Consider the following 4,137-nt stretch of genomic DNA (forward strand, 5'->3'; position numbering starts at 1 on the left):
TAGGAAAAGATTTAGCATAGCTCAGAGCCCCAGGCAGCGCTTGGAATGCCAGCAGGAAAGAGCTGCTGGTGTCCACATAGCTCAGGACTGCAGCAGTGGGGCTGCTGGACCTCAGTGTTCTGAACACTCTGATGTGGAAGTGATTGGCAGATGCTGTGGCCGGAGGGATGAGGTGCCTGCAGGGCGTCCCTTGGAAGAAGGTTTGGTGAGGATGGATCCTCTGAGCCAGCATCGGGGACAGGGTGCTGGGTGCAAATGCCAGTGCTGCCCCCTGTCATCCTTTTGGTTTTAAAAGGAGTACAGCTCCGTTTCCAAACTTTGCCAACCACAGGCTGGCTGGCAGCTTGAAGGAACTGCCATGAAATTTGGTCTAAATGAAACGTTCCTGGCAGAGCTTCAGGATGGAGAAAGTGCAGTTTGTCCTCAACTGAGCTGAGGTCCAATGAGCTGAGTTTCCTGGCTCAGAGCAGAGGCCGTGAGCATCACGTCTCACAGTCTGTGTCACCTGGGCAGAGCCGTTAGGCAGGGGCTGCTAGTGGGGAGATGCCAAGGTTTTCCATGAAGATGATTGCTCAGATATGCCTGAGTTCAGATGGAGGGGCCCATTGCCCTACCAGGAAGTGGAAGATGCTTGGGGGTGAGGCAGCTCGTGCTTTCCCATGCCTGTAGGACCTTACAGTGCTGTGCCTTTCCACATACCTACCCCACCTTCTTTCTTTCCCATGCAGGGGGCATCATTAATCCAGTGGGTGGCACCAAGAATGCCCGGACAGCCCCACTGCAGTGCGTCTCTGTGGCAGAAGGACACACCAAGCCTGTGCTCTGCCTGGATGCCACCGATGAACTGCTTTTCACTGCCTAAAAAGGTATATGTTGCGACTGGGACCAAACCTTGCCTTTTATTTCATTAGTGAGACAAATGTAACTTTGGAGATGGGGGGCAGAGAGGGAAGGGGGTTGCATTTCTCACTCCTTGGGCTCTGTGTCTGATGCTTGCATGTTACGTCTGACTCAGCTGAGCAGTAAGTAGGACGTAGGGACATAGGGACAAGTATTGCACAGGGCAGCAGAGAATTATCATCCTTGAGCAATGGTGGCAGGAGAGTTGTCCTTTATCATAGGAAGTCATTAGGCATTTGTAGGATTAGCTGATAGTTCCATTGTGAAGTATAGATGTAAGGAGTAGGTGCCTGAGATATTCACCTGGGATGCAGGAGAACAGTTTTCAGCTGTGGCACCAAGTGCTTCTGTGCCCATGGAGAGGTACGTGTGGATCACTGCAACCAGCCACCAAAGCAGTGCTGTTTGAACACAGCTCTGTTTGCAGCAGATCTGCTTTGTGTGTGCTGAGTCACACCAGCCACCAAAGCAGTGCTGTTTGAACACAACTCTGTTTGCAGCAGATCTGCTTTGTGTGTGCTGAGTGCTCCGAGCCTCGGGGATGGGCTGACATCTGTTTCCAGAGCCATCCGAGATCTCCCAGCTGCTGTTTTTCCCCCCAGGTGTTTGAGATTGCTGAGGGTGTGGTGGGCAATGTTGGCCCCACTCACAACTTCCAGCCCCCTCACTACGATGGCATTGAGTGCCTGGCCATCCAAGGAGACATCCTCTTCAGCGGCTCCAGGGACAACGGCATTAAAAAGTGGGATCTGGAAGCAGCAGGAACTTCTCCAGGTCAGGAGGGCAGCATACGGGGTAACGTGGGGCAGAGCAGGATTGCTGCTGTGGGTCTGGAGGAAGGCTGAGGGACCTGGTCTAGGTCCTGCTATCCTGGGAGGGCAACCTGGGGATCTGGCAGTGAGTGTGCCAAGTGGCTCTGTGTGCCTATGGGTGTGTACTGAAGGGCACCCAGAACTGCCACTTCCCCTTGGGACATAGGCTTGGAGCATCAGTTGCTATGTTACTCTCTGAGAAGAGGATTCAGGCCCCAAGTCTTGAGTCCAGCTTGGTGATTTGGATTGACTCTGGGGCAGCAGTGATGATCTGCAGCCCTGCAGCTGAGTGCATGAGGCTGATTGTGATCTCTGCTCTGCCATGTACCTACAGCAAATCCCAAGAGCACACAAAGATTGGGTCTGTGCCCTGGCCTTCATCCCTGGCCGCCCCATGTTGCTGAGTGCGTACCGAGGAGGCGTGATCAAAGTCTGGAACGTGGATAACTTCAGCCCGGTTGGGGAGATCAAGGGGCATGACAGCCCCATCAACGCCATCTGCACCAACTCCAAGCACATCTTCACTGCCTCCAGGTGAGCCTCAGGCTTGGTGCTCCCCAGATCCTGCGGGAGGTGGGAGAGCCCTGGGTTGACCTGTCATCCCTGGGCCTGGGTGGGTTTGCACTGAGTGGGGCCGGGAGCCTGGAGGGCGAAGAGGGCAGGGGGGATCTTGCAGCTTTCTGGTCCCTCAGTGCCTTCATCTCACCTTGCTGTCTTAGTCTGTCCCCTGCCCGCTCTCTGGGATATCCCCATGCAGGGTCCCCTCTTCCCTGGGGCTGGGCATCCCCTGCTGTTCTTGGGGAGCAATTTGGCAGCAAGACTCTGATATCCTCTTTTCCACCGTGTCCTTTTTCTCCCTTCCTTTTTCTGTCTCTCTCTGTCTCTCCTCCTTCCCACCTCCTATCTGTGCCACAGTGACTGCCGGGTAAAGTTATGGAATTACGTGCCTGGGCTCACCCCTTGCCTTCCACGACGCGTCCTTGCCATAAAGGGCCGTGCTACTAGTCTGCCTTGACCCTCCTGCTCTTTCTGACTCTCTCTCGCACATGCACTCTTCTGTCTTTTCTTTCCTTTTCTCTCTTTCCATGTCTTCCTCCTTCTGTCTTTCTTGCTGTTGCTTGCTTTAGCTCTTCTCTCTCTGTCTTTCTTTCTCTCTGTTCTGAGCTGCTTCTTAACGGTATGAAACTTTTGCGTTTTTCCCCACTTGGTAAATCCTTCCTGGAGGTGCCATTCCCCTTTGTCCCAGTCATAGCCCCATGTAGTTTGGTTTTGTTTCTTTTTCTTTTGTTAACCTCTTGCCCAATGCCCACATCTGTGGCAGCCGTGTTCTGCACTCACCCTTGCAAGGACAGTGGGGGGGGGAGTCGGCAGCCCCCTGCCAACCAACCAACCCATGCCCTGGGGAGACCAAATTCTCTGTGCCACCCCCACTTTGAGCTATAGACAGAGCCCATGCAGGGGGTGTGGGAGTCCTGTGGGTCACTGCTTGCCTTTGTCCCCAGTTGCTGCCAGTGGGGTGAGCTGGAGGCTGAGCCCCATTGGGCCTGCCTGCTCCCCCAGACAGATACATAGCATCCTCCTACCAAGACAGAGTCTGGGAGCCTCATGGGCTGCATGCTGCCATGGGCTGGGGGTGGACGATGCCTGTCTGAGGCATGCAAAGCTCCTGGCTCATGCCATCACTCTCTTTTGTTTCTCAGCGACCTGACAGTGAAGCTCTGGAGCGGGAGGAGGTTACCCACCAGCTCCAACTAGGAACTGCAGAACAACTAGAAGAGGTGGCAGGAGGGTGAAGGCTGGGGAACATCTCCTTTGCTACCAAGACCCCATCATCTATAGGAACTCAGCCCGGGCATGGGCATTTTTGTGTCTGACCTGACAGGGTGGGTGAGATTCATCTTGTCCCATCTGTGAACACGGACTGGTCCCGTGAAGAGGCAGCTCAATGAAGCACCATCGGCTCCACTTTACCTCCTGCTGCAGTTTCTCAGTGGTTTTCCAGTGACCAGGAAAGACTTGATCTCTCTTCTCACCCACCCTGCTGTGCTGCCTGCCATGTCTGTGGGGGGTTGGAGTCCACGTGAACTCCCTGGCTCATCCCTTTTCAGAGACACCCATCTGCCTCTGTGGCTTCATGCAGCCTCTGTCTGGATGTGCTGTGTTTTTGTCCCTGCTGGCTCCAGGGCTGGTTCCTGCAGGAGTCTTTCTCTGTTCCACACTCTCAAGGCTATCTGAAGTCTTCTGGCTGGGACCAGAGGACAGGTTGTTCTTTTTTCCTTTGGAGACATTACTTGTAGGATGTTCTCTGTGTTGCGGTGGATGTGCAGAAGGACCTTCAGTGAGTTCCATCCTCCCCTAACCTCAGCATACCTGGCTGCAGCAGCCGGAGCTGCACATCTGACCTGGCTCACCCTGAGCTTCCCTG

At 54.5% G+C, this 4,137-nt stretch overlaps 2 protein-coding genes across 4 annotated transcripts in view; both read left to right on the forward strand.

Moving 5' to 3' along the window:
• KIF21B (kinesin family member 21B) overlaps nt 1-874 on the forward strand; it is a 24,540-nt gene extending 23,666 nt beyond the window's left edge. For all 3 annotated transcript variants that reach the window (XM_015884740.2, XM_015884742.2, XM_015884741.2), the window contains one exon: nt 730-874. In XM_015884740.2, coding sequence (XP_015740226.1) covers nt 730-862 — 133 coding nt within the window. In that variant the 3' untranslated portion in view covers nt 863-874. The remainder of the gene's footprint in view (nt 1-729) is intronic.
• Nucleotides 875-1,255: 381 nt separating this feature from the next.
• On the forward strand, nt 1,256-3,625 carry LOC107324609 (WD repeat-containing protein wdr-5.2-like). The gene is made up of 5 exons (XM_032449342.1): nt 1,256-1,263; nt 1,503-1,674; nt 2,047-2,246; nt 2,628-2,637; nt 3,413-3,625. The coding sequence occupies exons 1-5, from the start codon at nt 1,256-1,258 to the stop codon at nt 3,503-3,505; spliced, it is 483 nt and encodes a 160-aa protein (XP_032305233.1). The 3' UTR covers nt 3,506-3,625.
• Nucleotides 3,626-4,137: the final 512 nt, after the last annotated feature.

The sequence above is a fragment of the Coturnix japonica genome, chromosome 26, assembly GCF_001577835.2.
Source record: "Coturnix japonica isolate 7356 chromosome 26, Coturnix japonica 2.1, whole genome shotgun sequence".
Lineage (NCBI taxonomy): Eukaryota > Metazoa > Chordata > Aves > Galliformes > Phasianidae > Coturnix > Coturnix japonica.